At 40.4% G+C, this 22555-nt stretch overlaps 2 protein-coding genes across 3 annotated transcripts; both read left to right on the forward strand.

Moving 5' to 3' along the window:
* Window positions 1–6266: 6266 nt before the first annotated feature.
* On the forward strand, window positions 6267–10579 carry actb1 (actin, beta 1). Of its 2 annotated transcripts, none has more exons than XM_061984197.1 (7): window positions 6267–6415; window positions 7279–7404; window positions 8496–8735; window positions 9052–9298; window positions 9370–9561; window positions 9641–9822; window positions 9890–10579. In XM_061984197.1, exons 2-7 carry the CDS (start codon window positions 7282–7284, stop codon window positions 10031–10033), a joined length of 1128 nt encoding a protein of 375 aa, XP_061840181.1. In that variant the 5' UTR covers window positions 6267–6415; window positions 7279–7281; the 3' UTR covers window positions 10034–10579. The 2 variants fall into 2 exon arrangements, with proteins under 2 accessions (XP_061840181.1, XP_061840182.1); XM_061984198.1 differs by lacking the exon at window positions 6267–6415 and adding an exon at window positions 6810–6860.
* A 695-nt stretch (window positions 10580–11274) lies between these two features.
* fbxl18 (F-box and leucine-rich repeat protein 18) lies at window positions 11275–22258 on the forward strand. Its single transcript, XM_061984199.1, has 7 exons — window positions 11275–11410; window positions 11822–12012; window positions 12076–12425; window positions 14368–14503; window positions 18209–19287; window positions 21602–21820; window positions 21886–22258. Exons 2-7 carry the CDS (start codon window positions 11833–11835, stop codon window positions 22040–22042), a joined length of 2121 nt encoding a protein of 706 aa, XP_061840183.1. The 5' UTR covers window positions 11275–11410; window positions 11822–11832; the 3' UTR covers window positions 22043–22258.
* Window positions 22259–22555: the final 297 nt, after the last annotated feature.

Raw genomic sequence — 22555 nt, forward strand, 5'->3', positions numbered from 1 at the left:
ATGAATCATTTTTAAATACGTATTTCCTTTTTTAAATAACTTAACTTTTTTTGTACCTACCACAATTTATTTTAAGTAAAACACTTTTGTTTATATAAATATATATATATATATATATATATATATATATATATATATATATATATATATATATACACATTATATAACATTTTTTTTAAATGTATATATGCGTATGTATATATATATACATATATGTATATATATATATATATATATATATATGTATATATATATATATATACAAGTTACTTTACATTTTAAAGTAACATTTTTTTTAAATGTGTTTATATTATGTGTCTATATTATGTGTCTATATATATGTGTGTGTGTATATATGTATATAAATGTTTATATATGTGTATATGTATATATATATGTATATTTATATGTATATAAATGTTTATATATTTATGTATATATGTGTATAAATGTATGTGTATATAAGTATATATATATATATATATGTATGTGTGTGTGTATGTGTATATATATATATATATATATATATATATATGTATATATATATATATATATATATATATATATATATATATGTGTGTGTGTATATATATATATATATATATATATATATATATATATATATATGCATGTGTATGTATACATATATATACAAATACAAATAATTCAATTATATCTATCTGTATTCATGTGTACCCTACATCTTTTTTATATTAATAATTTAATATATAATTTTTTGGTTTTTAAATAAAAAATGTTTACAGGCCAGAATGTCATCCAAACACTTCATTAGGCTTTCAATATTCATGTACATACGTAGTGTAATTCTTATATTTGGACATTTTTAATCATTCACTTTTTAAATGTTTTTATTTATAGTTAGACTACGTTGTACTTTTGTAAATTGTAATATTGTACATTAATTTTCAAGAACGCATGTACTGTCTTTATTTGTAATTTAGTTCTCATGCTAATTGGTTCTCAAGTCTATTTTCCATTATTGTGTATATTGTGCCGTAAGGGTCGCTTTTTATTTCTGCCAATCATAATTTAAAAACATTTTACTTTCAAAAATATTTGAATTCATGTTTAATTTATTTATGTAAACCAAGTATTTTACGTAATAGTTTTGGTGCTGCACCTGCCCTTGACGTTCCACATTCCTTGATGTGACAAAACACCTCTGATATGTTTCATGACTCACTAAAGGACAGCTAATAGCACCTTCTTATAAAAACTACTTTTAAAAACATGAAACTTTTGACTTTGACCTTTTTCTCAGGCCACGCCCCCTTCGCCATGTGCAGCACACAGCTGGAATGTGAGACCATAAAAGCATAAAAGACAAAAGCGAAGGGGGCGTGGGGCATGGGGGGTGGGGGGGTGCTAAGGAGGGCGGACTGCTCTAATATTGTGTTTCGAGCTTTGATGCCATTGGAAATGAAGATGGAAGTGGAGGAAGAGTGAAATTAACTAAGATAATTAATGTTAGCTGCTTCCTTTTACGGTCTTGAGCCAGGACCGAGGCCTGTGTGTGTGTGTGTGTGTGTGTGTGTGTGTGTGTGTGTGTGTGTGTGTGTGTGTGTGTGTGTGTGTGTGTGTGTGTGCGTGTTGTAACACACATGACTCACAATCTAAAGCTTGAGATTGCATGATGTGGAAAGAAAGTCACAATTGTGACTGGAATGGAAAATCACACAAGTACACACACTTAAAAAGGGAGATTCATTCATTTCCTCACTCTGGTCACATGACCTGCAGCAGCGCATTCTTCCTCGCCATGTGACTCACGCCGATATCTCCTTATATGGACGTCATCCAAAGGAACTCTTAAAGGGTCGGCTGCTGTATGTGTGTGTGTGTGAGTGAGTGTGTGTGTGTAGCAGGATAAATCTCGTCCGCAGAAGCCAATGCCCTGATGGGCCTGTTCACCTTTCACCTTTGTGTGTGTCTTAAGCGTGCGTGTGACTTCCTGCGTGTGTGGCGGTGGAGCGTCTGAAAGAAAAGGGCCACTTCCTGCCCCTGTGTTGTCTCCTTATTAGGAACACAGCGAGCCAGGGAGAATTCCTCCTGGTGCTTTATGGCCATCGTCCGGTTGCCCTGAGGGGTGTCCAAGCTTTTCCCACCCCAAAAACATTATATAGATTTTTTTTTTTTTTTTACATTCCGGGGCCCCTTCAAGTTCGGTCCCTGGGATCCGGGAGGGTCTCGCTCATAAAAATGTAAAAAAAATAAGTCATATTTTATTTTATTTTTTAAGTCAAAGCTAAAATCTCTAGATCAACTTCAGGTCTATCTGTCGATATAAAGTTCATTTATTTTATGTTTAGTGCCTTTCTTGTCAAAACCATGGTTTTTTTTGGCAATATGTTCCCCCTAAACAATTTCTAAGTGGAATTTGATGTGAGCCTTTTGTAAGTCTATATTTCATAACATTAATTTTAATTCATTATTATTTTTTGAGCAAGGGCCCCACTCATATATGTGTTAAAAATAAATCATACCTTTTTGTTTTTTTACTTTCAATTCCCTAAATTACGAGATCAACTCCAAATCCATCTGTAGATTATAAGTTTTTATTATTGTTTGAGGTTTTTGTTTGCTTTATGCACTTTTTATCAAAGACAACTATTGTCTTTCATGTGGAAAACACAGAATATGCAATATTGTATTATTATTATTATTATTTTTAAATATATTTACTTTGAAACTAGTCTGTTTGTTAAAAAAAACATTTTAGTGGGTATATTTTTTATTTGATATTTAAAAAAATGAAATACTTATTTAAAATATGATTCATATTGGGGCATATTGGCATATTGGGCTTCACGGTGGCAGAGGGGTTAGTGCATCTGCCTCACAATACGAAGGTCCTGAGTAGTCTTGGGTTCAATCCCGGGCTCGGGATCTTTCTGTGTGGAGTTTGCATGTCCTCCCCGTGACTGCGTGGGTTCCCTCCGGGTACTCCGGCTTCCTCCCACCTCCAAAGACATGCACCTGGGGATAGGTTGATTGGCAACACTAAATTGGCCCTAGTGTGTGGATGTGAGTGTGAATGTTGTCTGTCTATCTGTGTTGGCCCTGCGATGAAGTGGCGACTTGTCCAGGGTGTACCCCGCCTTCCGCCCGATTGTAGCTGAGATAGGCTCCAGCGCCCCCCGCGACCCCAAAAGGGAATAAGCGGTAGAAAATGGATGGATGGATGGATGGATTCATATTGTATGTAAATACATAAATCATATTTATTTGTATGATTTTTTTTAATCTTTACATTGAAATTAGTTTATTTATGTATTCATTAGTTTATTAAAATATGATTTTAGAAAGTGGAAAATAAATATGGGGAGAGGGAAGTCTGGGCTTCCCTGCTTAGGCTGCTGCCCCCGCGACCCGACCTCGGATAAGCGGAAGAAGATGGATGGATGGATGGATGGAAATAAATATATATATGTTTTAATATGTGAATACCAGAAGCTTAATGAAGTATTTAAATGACATTTTATTTTGTTTTTTTATTTTTTTAAAGTGAAACAAAATTGTATTTAAAATATATATAATTTACATATAAATGTGCTTTCATGCAGATATAATAAAATATTTTTATTAACATTTTTTTAAAACATTTGCCTTGAAACAAGTTCAACTGCATGTGGTTAAAATTCCATTATTTTAGTAGGTCCAAAAAACTATCAATTAAATACTTTTTTAAAAGTGAATAGTTATTAAAAAATATGATGCATGTTTTACAGAAATCATAATTATTTTTAATATCGTTTTTGAAATATTTGCCTTGAAATAAGTTGGATAGTTCTCAACAGTTTAATATTAAAAATACATTTTAGTAGGTCTAAAAAACTATAGATTACATATTTAAAAAAAGGAAAATACTTATTGAAAAATATGATTCATATTGTATGGTAATATATAAACCAAATATAATTTTAGCAGGTAGAAATATATATATTTTTAAATTAAAAATATGTGCATACTAAAAGTTTGATTAAGTATTTTTATGCCATTTTATTTTGTACATTTTTCCTTATTAAAAATAAGTGAAACATAATTTTAATGAAAAATGTAACACACATTTAAATGTACTTTGATACAGATACAAAATATTTCTATTAACATTTTTTTAAACATTTGCCTTGAAACAAGTTGAATTGTTTTAAATTGCATGCTGTTAAAATTCCATTATTTTAGTAGGTCCAAAAGACTATCAAATACTTTTGTAAAAGTGAATAGTTATTAAAAATATGATGTATGTTCTACAGAAATCATAATTATTTGTGCTATCGTTTTTAAAATGTTTGCCTTGAAATAAGTTGGCTAGTTCTCAACTGTTTGTTGTTAAAAATACATTTTAGCAGGTATAAAAACCTATAGATTACATATTTAAATAAAGGAAAATACTTATTAAAAAATATGATTCATATTGTATGGTAAAACATAAAACTGAATGAATTATTTGTATTAAAATGTTTAAATATTTACTTTGAAATTAGTTGGTTTATTAGAATATAATTTTAGGTAGAAAATAATTATATTTAAAAAATAATTACAAAATATAAAAGCTAAAAGCTTGATGAAGTATTTAAATTATATTTTTTGTAATTTAAAAAAAATTAAAAATAAGCACTATCGTTTTTTTTTAAATATTTGCCTTCAAAAAAATTGGTCAACTGTTTGCTGTTAAAAATACATTTTAAAAGGTATAAAAAACTATACAATAAATATTTTAAAAAAAATGTTTTAATTAAAAATATGATTCATATTGTATGTTAATACATAAAACTGAATTAATTATTTGTATTAAAATGTTTAAATATTTACTTTGAAATTAGTTGGTTTATTAAAATATAATTTTAGTAGGTAGAAAATAATTATACTTAAAAATAATTAAAAAATATAAAAGCTAAACGCTTAAAGTATTTAAATAAACAAAATGTATATAAAAAATAAGCACTATCGTTTTAAAAATATTTGCCCTGAAAAAAGTTGGTCAACTGTTAAAAATACACTTTAGTAGGTATAAAAAAACTATAGATTAAATATTTTTTTAAAGGAAATATTTATTTAAAAATATGATTCATATTGTACATTAATACAGAAATCATAATTATTTGTACTAAACATTTTTAATATATTTACTTTGAAATTAGTTGGTTTATTAAAATATAATTTTAGTAGGTAGAAAATTATTATATTTAAAAAAAAAGTAAAAAAATATAAAAGCTAAAAGTATTTAAATTATTTTTTTGTACATTTAAAAAAATAAGTACTATCGTTTTTAAAATATTCGCCTTGAAAAAGTTTAAAAAAAAAACAATTTTTAGTAGGTATAAAAAACTATAGATTGAATATTTAACATTTTTTAAATATTTACTTTGAAAGGAGTTTTAGTAAGTATATATATAACAATATTTTTTTAAACATATAAATAAAGAATTGGTGTGAAGTAATTGGAGCCTTGAATAGGTCAATAATTCATAACATTGACTTTGATTCAATAATATATTTTTTTTTAGCAATGACAGCTTCAAAGAAAACAGCCTACAAGGCAGCTTTTAACTGTCTGCTTTTATTCCGCTCTTTTATGTTGTTTTTGTTTTTCAAATAGTATTTGTAGAACGTACAGTTAAAAAAAAAAGCTATGGGCTGCAAATGGCCCCTGGGGCCACACTTTGGACACCCTGCCCTAAACACAACTCATCGCCCCCTCAAGGCAACTCATCATGGCGGGGCAGGTATCACACCGACAGGTATTTCAGGTGTGTCACAATCAATATTCGCATCGATTCCCACTTGACGTCACACTTCAATTGCCACATTGTGAGTGTGACTTTCAGGTAACACCCAAGCAGCCTCCCTTTTCCGGCCTTCCTCCCGGCCTCGTGCACTCAAGTGGACAAGTGTAACAAGTGATGAGTGAAGAGATTTAGAAGTGTTTTCTGTAAACATACCACAGTGTTAACAGCAGCATGGCTGTCACTTTAAGTGTGTGTGTGTGTTTCTTTATGGCTGCTGGGTGTCAGTGACCCTAAAGGCCATTCACTGTTAGCACACTGAAGTCAGCAATAAATAAATAAATCCATTAAAAAAAAAACATGCTTGAATGAGCACAAATAACAACATTAAGTTGTAAAAGGCGCCACATAAAAGGCTACAAGGAGATCATTTTGTGCAAAGTTTATAGTTGCCATGTTGTTTGCGCCACGATAAGCAGGATCCCATAATGGCCACGCCCCCTCAGTTGCGGGGAACCAATCAGCGGTCGCCGTGAAGAAAGTTTTCCTTATATGGAGAGGGGCTGCAGCGCGAATGTACTTAAAAATCAGAAGCTCGACGTCGCAGTCACGTTCAGACTCTCGCTGAGCTACTTCATCACCGCCATTCAAACGCTCACCTAACACCGGTAAGAAAGCCGCTAAACTGATATTTTTTGGTCATTATTTAACTACATTTCTTCTCGTGGAAGCTAATATGAGGAATATGAAATTTAACTCGTTTGCCGCTGTGCTAATTTAGCAGTAGCCGTTAGTCAAAGGTAGGTGTCCGTGACGTTCGCCTGACTATAAAAGAAACGTGTTGCCGTTGTTGTCTTTTGTGATGCCCTCTTTTACACGCACTCTTCGCTGTCTTTTGACCGTCACCGCCTTTATTACACCATCGCCTCCGCCGGTTTTTGTCCGAGCTCGGCCAAGGCAGACGGATTAGACGGATTACATCTGGCATCTTGGAAGGCTACTACTACTACTATTAAAACTCGTCCTGCTTTACTGGAATTAGTTGGATTTAGTTGTCTTTAGTTGTCTTTTTTTTAATTTTTATTAAAAATTAAAGTGCTTATCTTTTAAAAGGTAGGTGATGATGATGGTGGAAAGGGAGTGGTCCTCATTTTGATGCCTCATTGGCATACAAGGGGGCGGCTTCATTGACCCAGTCTATCACTTTTGCCTTATATGGACATGACCGGACCCTGGGAGCCTCTTTGCGCTTGTCTCTTCGCCATTGCGACACCCAGCGTCCGGTCAGCGTCATGACAAGACAGGCAGCTGTCTTGTCATGATTGGAGCCTTGAATAGGTCAATAATTCTAAACATTGACTTTGATTCAATAATATTTTTCAGCAATGACACCTTTTTTTTAAAGAAAAAAAAACAGCCTACAAGACAGCAACGTTGTCTGCTCTTTTATTCCGCTCTGTTATGTTTTATTGTCAATGTGTCTCAGCTGCTTCTCCGCCTGTACTCACCACATCTTCACTTTCGTTTGCAGAAAATGGAAGACGAAATTGCCGCCCTCGTCGTGGACAATGGATCCGGTATGTGCAAAGCTGGCTTTGCGGGAGACGACGCGCCACGTGCAGTCTTTCCCTCCATCGTGGGACGTCCCAGACATCAGGTATAAGTTGTGACATTTATGGCACAAATAATTAATCATGATTATTAAAACTTTAAAAATGATTTTCAATGGTAGTTTAGTCCCTGTTTCAAGTGGCTGTCTACAGCAGTGTTTTTCAACCACTGTGCCGTGGCAGATTATGTAATTTCACCTATTTGGGGTAAAAAAAAAAATTTCAAACAAGTATTTATAATCTACAAATGTGTCGGTGCTGTCTAGAGCTCGGCAGCGTAACAATGTAATACTCTTCCATATTAGTAAGTGGCAGCCGGTAGCTAATTGCTTTTGTAGATGTCGGAACATTGTTTGTCGTGATCACAACATGCAGATGACAGCGGGAGGCAGCGTGCAGGTGAAAAGGTATCTAATGTTAAAACCCCTAAGAAAATGAAGCTTAGGGAATGAAACTAAAACTGAAAAGGTATCTAATGTTAAAACCCCTAAGAAAAGACATTGAAGCTTAGGGAACGAAACTAAAACTACTTGCTACAAAATAAACAAAAACAGAATGCTGGACGACAGCAAAGACTTACTGTGGAGCAGAGACTGCGTCCAAAATGTACATCCGGACATGACAATCAACAATGTCCCTACTAAGGGAAATATTATTGATTGCTAAAACAAAGAAGATGTGGGAAATATCGCTCAAAGGAAGACATGAAACTGCTACAGGAACAGGAAGTCACCAAAATAGGTGCGCAAGGCAAGAACTAAAACACTACACACAGGAAAACTCAAAATAAATGTGACCGTACACCTACTTTGAGACTAGCTATATTGATACATGCTTGGTTATGGTTTAAAGTTATAACCATTGCGAAACGACTAGCTATATTGATACATGCTTGGTTATGGTTTAAAGTTATAACCATTGCGAAACGACTTTTTTACTGAGTTTCATTTTTTAAGGATTTCCACTGGTGGTGTGCCTCCGGATTTTTTCAATGATAAAAATGCTCATTTACAGGACATTTTAGTTTCTTTTTTCAAGCGTCTAACTTCAAAAATGTGCCTTGGCTCAAAAACACTGGTCTACAGGACATTTGAGTTTCTTTTTTCAAGCGTCTAACTACTGTTTTTCCATTCTCCAGGGTGTGATGGTCGGCATGGGCCAGAAGGACAGCTACGTCGGTGACGAGGCGCAGAGCAAAAGGGGCATCCTGACCCTCAAGTACCCCATCGAGCACGGCATCGTCACCAACTGGGACGACATGGAGAAGATCTGGCACCACACCTTCTACAATGAGCTGAGAGTGGCCCCCGAGGAGCACCCAGTCCTGCTCACAGAGGCCCCCCTCAACCCCAAGGCCAACAGGGAGAAGATGACCCAGGTAAGGCTTGATCTCTGACGTAACCCTCCTCTTCAATCTTTCTCTTGCTCAGTCTGTTTCCTCCTTGAACCTCCAGGTTTCCCTTTCTCCTGAGCTCTTGTATCATCTCTGCTGGTACTTCACGTTTATATGTCTATCTTGCAGCATGGTCATGTATATTACAGATTTGGGCTTTTATGTTCGACTCCTAACATGGCTGGTTGCTGCATGATGCAACATTAAAGGCCCTTTCAAAGATTCTAACGTGTTCTCCTCTTTGATGACTAACCGCCTCCCTTTGCACGATCAAAGTCTGACCCGGTTTGTTTCGTCACAGATCATGTTTGAGACCTTCAACACCCCCGCCATGTACGTGGCCATCCAGGCCGTGCTGTCCCTGTACGCCTCCGGTCGTACCACCGGCATCGTCATGGACTCCGGCGACGGCGTCACCCACACCGTGCCCATCTACGAGGGCTACGCGCTGCCCCACGCCATCCTCAGGTTGGACCTGGCCGGCAGGGACCTCACGGACTACCTCATGAAGATCCTGACTGAGCGCGGCTACAGCTTCACCACCACAGGTGAGCAAAAACTAGCTTTTGTTTTTGAAATTTAAGGTTTGAACACCCGAGTTAAATCTTTTCCGTCACAGCCGAGCGTGAGATCGTGCGTGACATCAAGGAGAAGCTTTGCTACGTCGCACTGGACTTTGAGCAGGAAATGGGCACCGCTGCCTCCTCCTCCTCCTTGGAGAAGAGCTACGAGCTGCCAGACGGTCAGGTCATCACTATTGGCAATGAGAGGTTCCGTTGCCCCGAGGCCCTCTTCCAGCCTTCATTCCTCGGTAAGGCCATCCCCTCGGATTATGTCTGCCTCCTTCCTTAAATGTGTTCCTTAATACATTTCTACTTCCTCCTCCGCAGGAATGGAGTCTTGCGGCATCCACGAGACCACGTTCAACAGCATCATGAAGTGCGATGTGGACATCCGTAAGGACCTGTACGCCAACACTGTGCTGTCTGGCGGCACCACCATGTACCCTGGCATCGCTGATCGTATGCAGAAGGAAATCACTTCCCTGGCTCCCACCACCATGAAGATCAAGGTAAAAATCTGACATACTCCCTCACACTGGCCAAATCAAGCAACGTTACTAAAATATTTTTTTGCAGATCATCGCTCCCCCCGAGAGGAAATACTCCGTATGGATCGGAGGCTCCATCCTGGCTTCCCTGTCCACCTTCCAGCAAATGTGGATCAGCAAGCAAGAGTATGACGAGTCCGGCCCCAGCATTGTCCACAGGAAGTGCTTCTAAAGAGACTGTCGGCTCTATCTCCCTCCCCCCCACCCCTCTCGAACACACTGCTACCAAACAAGTGGCTCTGCGTACAAGCCTCCCAACAACACTGTATGCTGAGCCTGCAACACCTCGTCCTTTTCTTTCCCTCATCACAATGGCTATGGCACCATGCCCCCTGATGGGGAGGGGAGCTCTGCTGGAAGCACAGAGCGTCCCTTGGCGGTGTGAATGTGAGGAACATGATGCCCATTGTCGTGTTTGTCATTCATTCAAAAAATGTCTTGTTTGTTCACCTTATTTGCCTCTATGAAGGTTTAACCGCTGCTGGGCCCCCCCTCTGCCCGACAGACATGTAGTATTGCTTAATATGTAAGTTATAATCTGAATTTGTTTTGTTTTTGTACTTTCAGCCTTAATATTTGGTCCAGTTTTATTTTAATTTTTTTTTCAAGATGCAAAAAAAAAAAATAGACCTTGTGAATGGTGGTGTTTATAAAGGTTTGTGTATGGAGCGACATGCCTCCGGTTCCACAAAAACCAATAAAGCGCACATGGCTGAGATGTCTGACTTGACTTGTCTTGATTTTGAAGTGCTGAAATTTTGTTCTTGGTATGCTGCATTTTACAAATCAAAATATTTTTATTCATAGAAGTGTGAGATGTCTGACTTAATTTGAAGAGCTGAAATATTGTTCTTGATATGCTGGCATTTTACAAATCAAAATATAAGTATTGTCCTTGTGAAGAGGTGGAGGCTTGTCTAGGGTGTACACAACCTTCCGCAAGAATGCAGCTGAGATAGGCTACAGCACCCCCCGCCATCCCAAAAGGGACAAGCGGTAGAAAATGGATGGATGAATGGTAGAGGCGAAATTGTCTTAAAAATAATGGAAATTTGGAATGCTGCTGTAGCGCAACACCATATTTTTTTTTTCTAGGTAAGCCATTGCTGATGTAGCTGTACTATTGTTTTGACTATAGTTTGTAAATATAAAAGGTTTATAAAATACTATATTACAACCCGGAAGTGAAAGCAACAACCCTTGAAACAATTAACGCATAAGAAGCCGTTCCTAAGTACCTCAGCATTACCGAACAAGATAAATTAGAATTATTCCCATTTATAATGTTGCATGGCGTCTTTTATACGAATTCCCAAATAAGAATACTATTATATTGACGTAAAGCTGTCAGATGCCTTACGGTGTTACAAACCGGAAGTGACAGCGACAACCGTTCTGGGGCCGGAAGTTTGTGCAACCCTAAAGTGTGTCCGTGCTGGAAGAGTTGAAGCTGAAAACATGTCTCGCCGGTGGGTGATGAAAACCTGACAAACGTCGTTGACGCGCGGCGCTGACATCTCCGACGTCGAAGGAAGGACACAAGTTATCAGGTAGATATCGCCAACAATTTAGAATATTCTGCATTTAGCTTGTTAAAGGCTTTACAGCTAAGACTGGAATGTGTCTTACTGCTATTGCTAGCCTTACTTGTTTGAGCGTATATAATATCTTTAATAAATGCCGTCTTGAGGCAACTATACGGTCAAACTTTCTAAACGTTATAGGTTGTTAAAATGACATTCATTATTATCAGTATTAATGGTAATGGCTAACGTCAGCATTTACATGTTTGCATTAGCGTGGTTAAAGATGCAGTAACTGTAATATAAATAGAGCTTATATCTGTTTGAACGACAGTCATTATATACACAAAGATGGCCAATATCTCAGAAACTCTCCTCGGTGTGATGATGCTAACGCTTGCCTTATAAAAGCATCCAATGCACACTCTTTGTCTTAGGTGAGGACCACATGATGGCATCCACGTCGGTGGGAATGTCTGACTTGTCCGACGAGATCCTGCTCTGCATCCTCCGCCACGTGCCCGTGTGCGACCTCCTGACCAACGTGGCGCCCACCTGCCAAAGGCTGCAGACGCTGTGCAGGGACAAGACCCTGCTGGCGCACGTCAGCCTGTCCGAGGAGTATACGGTACCGCTGTCTTTTATGTCATGTCGCCACAACCCAACGTAACACTTTCAAATCTCTCGCCAGATGGACGACCAGGCGGTCCGCCGCACGTTGAGGCAGCTGTCCAATCACGTGCAGTCTCTCAGCCTGAACGGCGTCTACTGGCTGAGCGGCAGCGTCATGGACTGCGTGGCGCGCTGCAAGGCGGTGACACACTTGGACGTCAGCGGCTGCCGCCTCACCTCCCTGCGCCTGTCCCGCCTCCTCTCCTCCCTCGCGCTGCTGCAATCGCTCGCCTTCGACGTGCAGCCGGGCTTCGACGCCAGCAAGCTGAGCTCCGAGGCGGTGGATCGACTCAGCTGTCTGTCGGAGCTGCGGCAGACGCTGCTGACGCCGAGCTACGGCGTGGTGCCGTGCTGCGCGCAACTACGCAAGTGAGCACGACCCACAAATCACAATCTTGGTGTGCGTTTTGTTTTGCTAGAACCATTTGATCCACTTTGGAGTTGGAAAGTATGCAGAAAAATCATGACAGAAAATAATGGAAGAATCTATTCCAGGGTCAAACTGCGGCTTTGATAGAATCTTAATGACAGTCACGAGTCACAATTTAACATTCTGTATTTCCAAGTGTAAAAAAAAGTGAAGTAGTGTTAATAGTAGGGTACTGAATTTGGTACTTTTATAGGCGTATAATCACGTAAAAATCATACCCTTTGTTGCATGTGACGTCGCGCAGCACGCTGAGCCAAACTCCCTCTAAGTAATGTTGCAATTTTCAACACCAACAAATTAAGTACACTTGGTAGAAAAACGCTTAAATGTAAAGAAAGGCTCCACTTTTCCAAAAATGCACTAGCTTGATGCTAATTTACATTGGATTTGCCATAGACAGGCTACTATTAGCATTACGGATTTTACATGGCGATTTCAACACCTCCAAATTTGGTAATGAAAACTACAACTAAGATGAATGTCACAGTCAAAAACCTAGTGTGTAATAAGTACAATATTTAGAGTATAAACTAGAGATGTCCGATAATGGCTTTTTTGCCGATATTCCGATATTGTCCAACTCTTAATTACCGATTCCGATATCAACCGATACCGATATATACAGTCGTGAAATTAACACAAAATTATGCCTAGTTTTGTTGTGATGCCCCGCTGGATGCATTAAACAATGTAACAAGGTTATCTAAAATAAATCAACTCAAGTAATGGAAAAAAATGCCAACATGGCACTGCCATATTTTTATTATTGAAGTCACAAATTGCATTATTTTTTTTAACATGCCTCAAAACAGCAGCTTGGAATTTGGGACATGCTCATGCATGAGGAGGTTGAGGTGGGCGGGGTTGAGGTGGGGTGGGGGGGCTTTTGGGGGTGCATATTTTGTAACGTCCCGGAAGAGTTAGTGCTGCAAGGGGTTCTGGGTATTTGTTCCGTTGTGTTTATGTTGTGATACGGTGCGGATGTTCTCCCGAAATGTGTTTGTCATTCTTGTTTGGTGTGGGTTCACAGTGTGGCGCATATTTGTAACAGTGTTGAAGTTGTTTATATGGCCACCCGCAGTGTGACCTGTATGGCCGTTGACCAAGTATGCCTTGCATTCACTTGTGTGTGTGAAAAGCCGTAGATATTATGTGATTGGGCCGGCACGCAAAGGCAGTGCCTTTAAGGTTTATTGGCGCTCTGTACTTCTCCCTATGTCTGTGTACCACTCCGTACAGCGGCGTTTTAAAAAGTCATACATTTTACTTTTTGAAACCGATAATTTTTGATATTACATTTTAAAGCATTTATCGGCCGATAATATCGGCAGTCCGATATTATCGGACATCTCTAGTATAAACACTTTGTAGGGCGCAACATAACACATTTAGCCTCCTGGAAAAAGCTACTTCCACAGCATACCATAGATAGCCTATACAGTACTGCCATCTAATGTCTGGAAGTGCAACTGCATTGCAAATGAGATTTAAACATAATAAGAAAACAAGATATAACAACGTAAATCAGGGGTGTTAAAACGTTTTGCTTGAGGGCCGAAAGGAATTTTTGTTGGTAATGCGTGATTAAGTTTGTTGAATTTTGGTGCTGGTTGATTTTCTTTTTTTTGCACCATGACTAGGGAAGGTTGTTTGCATTGGGTCATACAAGTTAATGCTGTGTTTGGTTTCATTCAATGCATGATAATTGGTAATAGGCCCGAACGGCTCATGTTGTTCACAAAATTTACTTTTAAATTGAATTGAAATCTCCCTGCTGTCAGATTCCGTATCAAACTCGCAACGTCTCACGGGCCAAATTGGAGACGCCGTTTGAACACCGCTGACTTAAGTCATGTGACTTCCTGTGTTTGTGCGCGCCAGGCTGATGCTGCAGTTCGACATCTCCGGCATCACCAGAGAGGGTTTTGGCGTCAGCTGCCACCTTATGGTGGGTCAGAGCAGCGTGCCGCATTACAAGCAACTGGAGGAGTTCACTGCCAGACTGGCTCCTGGAGAGGTTTGTGTGTTTAATTATTTATTTTTTTAGGAGCCAGAAATGTTGGGAAACGATAGTTCCCTTAAACTGGCCTGGAAGGATTCATTGTCTCAGTAGTTGTGTTTTGAGTGTGGCACAGTGAGTCACAAAACTCAGTCGAAAGTAGGGCTCGGCGATAAAACGATACCAATATCTATCACGATCAACGTGTAATCGATAATGATTAAAAAATGCGTTCGATATGGGAAGAACGCGGAAGTTGTGAAGCAAGGCTGGTTGGGGTTCGGAAAATGACCCCTAAAGTGTAATCATTTGTTACTTATCCCATTTTGGACATTTCCCGCAAGTTTCATCAAACTCCGCCTTTTACGTTTTGAGTTATGTTTCTAACTAACTAACCGACAAATCCCAGTGAAAACATAACCTTTTATGGAAGGAAGAATGAAACAGCCATGTCTTGCGTGTTTTTTTGTTTTCTAATCTGCCGTTTCCAAACAGGCTGCAAGAGGGTTTACTCTTTTACGGAATTAAATAAGAGAGAGTGAACCCTCTTGTCAGTCAGCCACTCTTTTGTCTCTGTGGGTGGAGGCGGGCCATCGAGCATACTTGTGACGTAGTAGAAATTATTCGGATTACCCCCAAAATGCAATCCCTTATTTATCCAATTTCGGACCTTTACCTGAAAGTTTCATCAAAATCCACCCGTAAATGTTTGAGCTATGTTGCTAACTAACAAAAAAAACAGGTGAAGCGCAGCAAGTGCATAACCTCCTGGCAGAGGTAATTAACGAAGGATACATGAAATAATTATCATTTGCTTCCAAACAGGCTGCAAGAGGGTTTACAGAGTGAACCCATTTGTCAGTCAGCCAATGATTTGTCTCCGCGGGTGGAGGCGGGGCTTCTAGCATACTTTCAACGTAATAGAAATTATCCGTATCACCCCCAAAATGTAATCACTTGGTACTTATCCCATTTTTGGCATTTTCTGATCGTTTCATCACAATCCACGTGTAACTTTTGGACTTTTGTCTCTGCGGATGGAGGCGGGGCCTGTGACATACTTGTAACGTAAATGTAAGGTAACGTAAGAGAAATGATTGGAATAACCCCCAGAATGTAATCACTTGTTACTTATCCCATTTCAGACCTTTCCTGAAAGTTTAATCAAAATCTTCCCATTATTTTTGACTATCATAGTAGAATTAAATAAACAGAGTGAACCCTCTTGTTAGTCATCCATTGTCTTTATCTCTGTGGGTGGAGGCAGTCCCTCTAGCATACTTTCAACGTCATAGAAATGATCAGTATCACCCCCAAAATTTAATCACTTGTTACTTATCCCATTTTTGGCATTTCCTGAAAGTTTCATCACAATCCACGTGTAACTTTTGGACTTTTGTCTCTGCGGTTGGAGGCGGGGCCTGTGACATACTTGTAACGTAAACGTAAGGTATCGTAATAGAAATGATCGGAATAACCCCCAGAATGCAATCACTTGTTACTTATACCATTTCAGACCTTTCCTGAAAGTTTAATCACAATCCGCGCTTGACTTTTTGGCTATTGTCTCTGCGGGCGAAGGCGGGGCCTCAAGCACACTTGTAACGTAAACGTAATAGAAATTACCTCTGAATTGTAATCATTTGTTGCCCATCCCATTTCGGACATTTCCTGAAAGTTTCATCAAAATCTTCCCATTATTTTTGACAATCATAGTAGAATTAAATAAACAGAGTGAACCCTCTTGTTAGTCATCCATTGTCTTTATCTCTGTGGGTGGAGGCAGTCCCTCGAGCATACTTGCAACGTCATAGAAATTATTCGGATCACCCCCAAAATGTAATCACTTGTTACTTATCCCATTTTGCACATTTCCTGAAAGTTTCATCACAATCCGCGCCTAACTTTTTGGCTTTTCTCTCTGTGGGTGGAGGCGGGGCCTCAAGCATACTTGTAACGTAAACGCAAGGTAACGTAATAGAAAAGATCCGGATCACCCCAAAATGTACTTACTTGTTACTAACCCCATTTCGGACATTTTCTGAAAGTTGAATCCCAATCCGCGCTTCACTTTTTGGCTTTTGTCTCTGCGGGTGGAGGCGGGGCCTCAAGCATACTTGTAACGTAAACGTAAGGTAACGTAATAGAAATGACCCCTGAATTGTAATCATTTCTTGCTCATCCCATTGCAGACATTTCCTGAAAGTTTCATCACAATCCGCGCTTGACTTTTTGGCTTTTCTCTCTGTGGGTGGAGGCGGGGCCTCTAGCATACTTGTAACATAAACACAAGGTAACGTAATAGAAATGATCGGGATCACCCCCAAAATGTAATTACTTGTTACTAACCCCATTTCGGACATTTCCTGAATGTTAAATCACAATCCGCGCTTGACTTTTGGGCTTTTGTCTCTGCGGGTGGAGGCAGGGCCTCAAGCATACTTGTAACGTAAACGTAAGGTAACGTAATAGAAATGACCCCTGAAGTGTAATCATTTGTTGCTCATCCCATTTCGGAGATTTCCTGAAAGTTTCATCAAAATCTTCCCATTATATTTGACTATCATAGTAGAATTAAATAAACAGAGTGAACCCTCTTGTTAGTAATCCATTGTCTTTATCTCTGTGGGTGGAGGCAGTCCCTCGAGGATACTTGCAACGTCATAGAAATTATTCGGCTCACCCCCAAAATGTAGTCACTTGTTACTTATCCCATTTTGCACATTTCCTGAAAGTTTCATCACAATCCGCGCCTACATTTTTGGCTTTTCTGTCTTTGGGTGGAGGCGGGGCCTCTAGCATACTTGTAACGTAAATGCAAGGTAACGTAATAGAAATAATTGGGATCACCCCCAACATTTAATTACTTGTTACTAACCCCATTTCGGACATTTCCTGAAAGTTTAATCACAATCCGCGCTTGACTTTTTGGCTTTTGTCTCTGCGGGTGGAGGCGGGGCCTCAAGCATACTTGTAACGTAAACGCAAGGTAACGTAATAGAAAAGATCGGGATCACCCCCAAAATGTAATTACTTGTTACTAACCCCATTTCGGACATTTCCTGAAAGTTTAATCACAATCCGCGCTTGACTTTTTGGCTTTTGTTTCTGCGGGTGGAGGCGGGGCCTCAAGCATACTTGTAACGTAAACGTAAGGTAACGTAATAGAAAAGATCGGGATCACCCCCAAAATGTAATTACTTGTTACTAACCCCATTTCGGACATTTCCTGAAAGTTTAATCACAATCCGCGCTTGACTTTTTGGCTTTTGTCTCTGCGGGTGGAGGCGGGGCCTCAAGCATACTTGTAACGTAAACGCAAGGTAACGTAATAGAAAAGATCGGGATCACCCCCAAAATGTAATTACTTGTTACTAACCCCATTTCGGACATTTCCTGAAAGTTTAATCACAATCCGCGCTTGACTTTTTGGCTTTTGTTTCTGCGGGTGGAGGCGGGGCCTCAAGCATACTTGTAACGTAAACGTAAGGTAACGTAATAGAAATGACCCCTGGAGTATAATCATTTGTTACTCATCCCATTTCGGACATTTCCTGAAAGTTTCATCAAAATCTTCCCATTATTTTTGACTATCTATAAACTGAGGGAACCCTCTTGTTAGTCATTCACTCTCTTTGTCTCTGTGGGTGGAGGCGGGGCTGCAAGCATACACACCGAGCATACACACCTGGCGGAGATAATACCATTTGCACATGTCCTCAGGTGAACCAGACGCTGCTCCTGCTCTACTTGGCCGTCTTCAGCGTGCACGTTCCGGAGCGTCTCCGGGTCTTCCTGGTGTCCATCCCCGGACCCAACCCGGCCCACTGGTCCGCCGCCGCCTCGCTGGCCCAGAGTCTGGGTCGTCACGGCGACCTGGAGGCCCTGCAGCTCCCCCGCTCCTGGCTGGACCCGCTCTCCCTGAAGCGGGCCCTGGAGGGCAACAGTCCCAAGCACCTTAGCTTCAGCCGCTGCCTGGCCCTGTGGCCGCAGGTGTTCCAGTCGCTGTTGGAGGGCGGCATCCGAGACGCCTCGCGGCTGCTCAGCCTCAACCTCAGCGGGATCAACAACGTGCCATACTCGGAGTGCCGCGGCGCTGAGGGCCAGCTGCTCCCCGGCACCATGGGCCGGCTGGCGTCGAGCTGCTGCAACCTGCAACACCTGAACCTGATGCACACGCACTACCACCACGAGCACGCGCCCGCAGCGGCGCCTCAGACGCACCTGTGCGCCAGCTTGGCTCTGCTCAAGCGCCTGCGCTCGCTCACCCTGCCCGCCTGCGCCTTGTCGGACGGCCTCAAGGCACACCACTGCGCCGCACCGAACGCGTCTCCGTCTCTGTTGCTGCGGGGCTTGAAGAAGCTTCCGCGCGTGGGCGTCCAGAACTACAAAGTCGACTCCGAACCGCTCCTTCTGGGCGACGGCACCTCGGGACTCGCCCAGCTCTCAGCCGGCTGCCTCTCCTTGGAGACCTTAGAGCTCATCGGGCCCGGCTTCGTCTCGGCACTACCTCGTCTGGAGCCATGCAGCCGGGCCAGCGTGGAGCCCCGTGGCATGTGCGCGTGGGCCCGGGGAGTCGGCGACCACCACCTGGCGGCGCTGGGAGGCTTACCTCGATTGCGCCGGCTGACTCTGGCCGGGCTCCCTGGCGTCATGGCGGGCACGGGCCTGGTGCGGCTCGCCTTGCAGTGCAGAAACCTGCAGGTGTTGTCGCTCGCCAACATCGGCTCGCTTAAAATTATGAACTACACCGCCGCCCTGCTGGACGCACTGAGACAGTGCTCGCAGCTACGAGAACTCAGGTAATGTAAGCCTCTTTTATTTCGTGACTGACCACAGCTGGGAAAACAGAGTTGTTGTTCTTTTAGATACACTTAAAGCACTTAAAGAAGGCACTGAGAAGTCCGGAAGAGAAAGAGATGAAGCAGTATTATCTGCTCACAGATGCCACCTGGTGGTTGTTTGAGCACACTGCAGCTAGGCCTGGATAGTCCCACTCCTTAATGCTTCAGTCATACGCAGGATTCTCACAAGACGGAGGCAAAAAATACAACTTCACGTACTGAATGTGAATGGACAATATTAACGCTATTTTTGTATGTGAAGGGATAGGCAGATTATATGTACATTATGTGTGTATATGACTTTACAAACAGATAACCACATTTTTGTGTGAATGGACTGACACGTTTTGTGTGTGATTATGTGTGTCTGTGAAGTGACTGACTTGTGTTTATATTTGGTGTGAATTTGAATGAACAGACACCTTGCAGTATGTGTGTACGTGAGTGGATAAACGGGTTGTGTGTGTGATTATGTGTGTCTGAGAATGTATAACTGTTTAAATGATGTGTGTATGTGAAAGGACAGACAGGTATGTACATTATCTTTATGTATGAATGGACAAACAAATGTTGTTTTTGTGTGTGTGAATGGACAAACAGGTTCTGTGTGTGATTATTTGTGAATGAATAGACATCATTTACATTGTATGTGACTGGACAAACATGTTTACATTATGTGTGTATGTGCAAGGACTGGCATATATGTACAATTTCTGTGTAAACAGATAACCATATTTTTTGTGTGAATGGACTGACACGTTATGTGTGACTGACTTATTTTTATATTTGGTGTGCATGTAATTGAACAAACGCCTTCTTACAGTATGTGTGTATGTGAGAGGATAAACCGGTTGTGTGTGTGATCATGTGTCTGAGAATGGCTAGACATTGTTTAAATGATGTGTGTATGTGAACGGATAAACATGTTTACATTGTGCGTGTATGAAAAGGACAGATATGTACATTGCGTGTGTATGAACGGACAAACAGATATTTATTTTAGTGTGAATGAACAACAGGTTGTGTGTGTGTGACTGTGTGTGTCGAATGAATGTACATAATTTACATAATGTGTGTATTTGAAAGGACAGGCCTATGTGTACATTATGTGTGTATATGAATGGATGTACACGTCTTTTCTGTGAATGGACAGACACGTTATATATGTGTGTGTCTGTAAAGGGACTTACTTGTGTTTATAACGTGTGTGCATTTGAATAGACAGACACCTTGTTACAGTGTGTACATATTATGTGTGTGTGTGTATATATATATATATATATATGTGTGTATATATATATATATGTATATATATATATATATGTATGTATGTATGTATGTATATATATATATATATATATGTATGTATATATATATATATATATGTATGTGTATATATATATATATATATATATATGTATGTGTATATATATATATATATATATATATATATATATATATATATATATATATATATATATATATATATATATATATATATGTGTATATATATATATGTATATATATATATATATATATGTATGTATATGTCAGGTTCAAACACTGATGACATCTATTAAACGAGACAAGAAGCAAGGAATTGTACAGAGACAGAATTAAATTTGGCTCAATTTGAGGAGAAACGTCTGGACACTGTACCCTTGCACAGTGTCTCAACACGCTCTGGCGAAAGATTGTACGCCACCTCTTTTATTTGGATTTTCCCTGATTACATGGCAACAGCTGTTTCTAAGGGATGTGGGTCGTAAACAGCCATCGCCTTTGGTTACAGAACAGTTCAAAAGAAAAGGTCGTAAAACAGTTCAAAGAAGCGGTGCCTGGAGGGGAGTCTGGTCCTGCTTCCTCTTCGCTTTTGTAGTTCTTGGGTCAAGACAATATATTTCTGTTGATTACAATACATGAAAGAAACAGAACACCTTCATGTTGCTTCCCATCCTACACAGTGGAGTTTTACAAGCATTTTGATTGGTAGGATTAAAGACAGCTTTTGTCCTCTTGCTGGGAACTCAATGTAACACAAAGTTTTGTGATAACTTAGATACAATTATTCTAACAATATACATATATATAAATAAATTATGTAGCATTGGCATGCTAACTTTTTCAGCTAAATTACATATGCAACTGAACATATGTTGATATGTCCAATTCCATCAAGTGTTTTCATGGTGGTGTGTTGTGCATTTGTGGCCTTGGTGGAGGTCTCTAGCTCTTCTGGTTATGTCTGATCAAATGTTCTGGATGTGTTCAGGTTAGAGCAGCCATATTTTGCTGCCAACTCGTCCTTCTTCGACGCTCTCTCTTGCTGCTCCCGCCTGCAACGCTTCTGCCTCATCTCGCGCAACGGCTCCTTCGACCCGCCGGCCGCCGAGGCGTTCATGGAGCGCTGCGGCCACGTGGTCACGTGCCACATGTTCACGGGCGGCACTCTGGTGGCGTGTTGCAACCTGCGGAAAGCCCTCCACGACAGGTGAGAGTCGGCGCGACGTCGCCTGAGAACACGCCGGTGTTCACCAGTGTGTTTGGGTCTCTTAGGTTTTCATCGGAGCGCCCGGGTCTGTCCGTGGTCATTTATCCACTCCAGCACGAAGACCTGCCTTCCATCATCAGGCAAATCCCGCTTACGCTGCTGGATCGCACCACTTTGTTCCAGAGTCACGTGGCCCAGCCGCCGCGTTTATCACCATGGTGACGTTCGTGTGATTGGTGCTGCTGACAGTTGTTTACGGTTAAAACCACTAATATTTCTTTGACCTCCATGCGAGGCGTTATCAGTTCATAATGTTTGCTTCAACAACTGTTCCATTTCAATTTTGGCTTTGTGGTCAAAAGTTCACTTGTAACTCATTCATAAGTGCCAAAAGAAAAGGTATTGTATTAGATTTTCAATTCCAATAAATATTTTATAAACAAATGACTTTTTTTTGTAGGCTCCAGCACCCTCCGCGACCCCGAAAAGGACAGTCGGTAGAAAATGGATGGATGGACTTTTTTTGTTATTACGATACAGTAAACCAGGTGAGCCCAAACCTTTCCAGCGGGGGCCGCAGAAGTAAAAATTGAAGGATCCAAGGGCCACTTTGATACATTTTGTACATTAAAACCCATATAATACAGGTCCTTCAGTATATGCTAAACCAGGGGTGTCCAAAATGCAACCCGCGGGCCAAGTGAGGCCTGCCAGCCAGCCTTTTAAATTTGGCCC

The sequence above is a fragment of the Nerophis lumbriciformis genome, linkage group LG25 (assembly GCF_033978685.3).
Source record: "Nerophis lumbriciformis linkage group LG25, RoL_Nlum_v2.1, whole genome shotgun sequence".
Classification (NCBI taxonomy): Eukaryota; Metazoa; Chordata; class Actinopteri; order Syngnathiformes; family Syngnathidae; genus Nerophis; species Nerophis lumbriciformis.

What these genes read in the sequence shown, in the direction of transcription:
- actb1 (XM_061984197.1), top strand. Translation starts at nt 7,282, where the DNA reads ATGGAAGACGAAATTGCCGCCCTCGTCGTGGACAATGGATCCGGTATG. An exon ending in TGGGACGTCCCAGACATCAG is followed by an intron (nt 7,405 to 8,495) that starts GTATAAGTTGTG and finishes TCCATTCTCCAG; the next exon opens with GGTGTGATGGTCGGCATGGG. An exon ending in CTACAGCTTCACCACCACAG is followed by an intron (nt 9,299 to 9,369) that starts GTGAGCAAAAAC and finishes TTTCCGTCACAG; the next exon opens with CCGAGCGTGAGATCGTGCGT.
- fbxl18 (XM_061984199.1), top strand. Translation starts at nt 11,833, where the DNA reads ATGATGGCATCCACGTCGGTGGGAATGTCTGACTTGTCCGACGAGATC. An exon ending in TGCTGCGCGCAACTACGCAA is followed by an intron (nt 12,426 to 14,367) that starts GTGAGCACGACC and finishes TGTGCGCGCCAG; the next exon opens with GCTGATGCTGCAGTTCGACA. An exon ending in CCAGACTGGCTCCTGGAGAG is followed by an intron (nt 14,504 to 18,208) that starts GTTTGTGTGTTT and finishes ACATGTCCTCAG; the next exon opens with GTGAACCAGACGCTGCTCCT.